Source organism: Octodon degus, unplaced genomic scaffold (assembly GCF_000260255.1).
Source record: "Octodon degus isolate 3935 unplaced genomic scaffold, OctDeg1.0 scaffold00028, whole genome shotgun sequence".
Classification (NCBI taxonomy): domain Eukaryota; kingdom Metazoa; phylum Chordata; class Mammalia; order Rodentia; family Octodontidae; genus Octodon; species Octodon degus.
In genome coordinates, this window is record NW_004524604.1 from 19,793,715 (window position 1) to 19,795,602 (window position 1,888).

At 32.2% G+C, this 1,888-nt stretch overlaps 1 protein-coding gene across 3 annotated transcripts in view; it reads right to left on the reverse strand.

Annotated features, from left to right (window-relative positions):
• The window catches only part of Rasa2 (RAS p21 protein activator 2), a 138,722-nt gene that overhangs the window by 105,346 nt on the left and 31,488 nt on the right, over nucleotides 1-1,888 (reverse strand). For all 3 annotated transcript variants that reach the window (XM_023713003.1, XM_012514273.2, XM_023713004.1), the window contains one exon: nucleotides 543-637. Coding sequence is in view for 2 of the 3 variants with exons in the window: in XM_012514273.2 (XP_012369727.1) it covers nucleotides 543-637 (95 nt within the window). In the remaining variant the exon portion in view is untranslated. The remainder of the gene's footprint in view (nucleotides 1-542; nucleotides 638-1,888) is intronic.

A 1,888-nucleotide genomic window follows, 5' to 3' on the forward strand; every position in this document is an offset into this window, starting at 1 on the left:
TTGCGGCCCTACTTTTTCTCTAATTTTGGTCTGCAAACTTAGGTTGTGGACCCTCCAGAAGACAAGCTTATTGTTATTACCATACAACGTAGGCTGTTAAGCTTAACCTCACCATCTGTCTGAATATCAAACATCTTAGGCATAACATGGAGCAGGTATTTTTCATCAAGTATTGATATGTTGAACTTTAAGTCCCTACAGAATACGATGAAAAACATTTAAAAATTAGAATATATTTTAAAAATAGGCATAAAGAATTATATAATTCTTATGTTTACACGTAAGTCCAGAAATCTAACCATATGCAACCTTGAAGCAGGACAGTCCTATAACATTATGCGTACTATCCTTGAATTCATATGCAAAGCCATTTCTTTTCAGCTATTATCTAAAGTTATACAAAAGGCAATGCTAAAATTTTAAAAAATGTGTAACAAGAATTTGAAATAAGGTTCAACCACATAAACTAGAATAATTTCTTTGTTCTTCATTCATTTTCTGTGTGTGACAATCTCCTAAATTACTTAAGTCTTAATAGTTACCTGAACCTCTGAATTGGAGTCAATAGGCTGTAGTGAAAACCAAGTTTCTTTGCCACTATGGTTACATAAATCTTCTTTTTTGATGGCTACCTTTCCTGTAGAATATAAGCAAAACAATATGAGAAAACATTTTGCATAATCCTAAGGCTAATTAGCACTGTTACATATAATATTTTATAAAAACAGAATAACTTGTGCCTATTAATACAAAGATCCATTTTATAAACATTTTTCCTATAATCTAAAGAATGAAGAGGTGTCTCATTTCCTCTTGCCCTTTGGATCACTTTGAATTAGGTGACTATACAAAAACTCAGTTGTACTCATTTATATGCATCTTTATTTTTTAGCATTTACTCAGAGTCACACTTTTACTCTCAATACATTCAGTTTAAAAAGCAATGTGTAACAGTAGCAAACCAGTCTTCTTAGTTCTTTAAAATAGTGAATAAAAGTTTTGGTTAATTTTGACCAAATATATCTCCATATAGTAAGAGGATATAAATTCCAATTAAGTAACAAGGAAAAATATACATCACTAACAAAAGTGACAATTGACTTGAAAAGTATTTTATTATGAAAAATTCACTTTAGCCAAACCTTATACACTGCGGAGATAGCTTGGTAGTCTAATGCCTGCCTGGCAAGCACAAGGACCTGGGTTTGATTCCTGGTACCTCATGTCATGCCAGCCCCGGAAACCACCAGGGGTGGTGGTGCACACCTGTAATCCCAGTGTTGGGGAGGCTGAGACAGGAGGATCATTACTAGTCCAAGCTGCATAAGAACCTATACTGAATAAGTAATTTAAAAAAAAAAAAAAAAACAACTTCAATAAAATGCTATAAACACTGACTATACTGTTTCAAGGTATAAAAAAAATCAAAGGAGTTCCCTAAAGAGCTTCGACCTCAGGAGAAAATACAACACAATAATCAATGTGTAGTGTGAAAGAAAGAAACAAAAAAAAAGAGTTCACATTATAATGATATACTTGTTATATTGGTACAAAGCCATTTCCTTCCTCAATTCAAGTTTTTAAGAAGTATATAGAGTTTTACATATGACTAACAATTTATTAAATATTCTACACAAATGTTTCAACTAAGGATATATAGTAAATTTTCACTTTCATTTTTTTCAAATAAGACTTTTTAAGTGTCTAAATTATACTTCATATCTTTTCACTTATAACATACCCTGGTCTTTTAGTTCAACATTTGAAAATTACGAAGAAATTTTTGTGTGAAAACAGGTCAACTGGGCCAGGGAGATAGCTCAGTAGTATAAGTGCCTGCCTGGCAAGTTCAAGGTCCTGAGTTCAATCCCCAGTACCAAAAAAACAA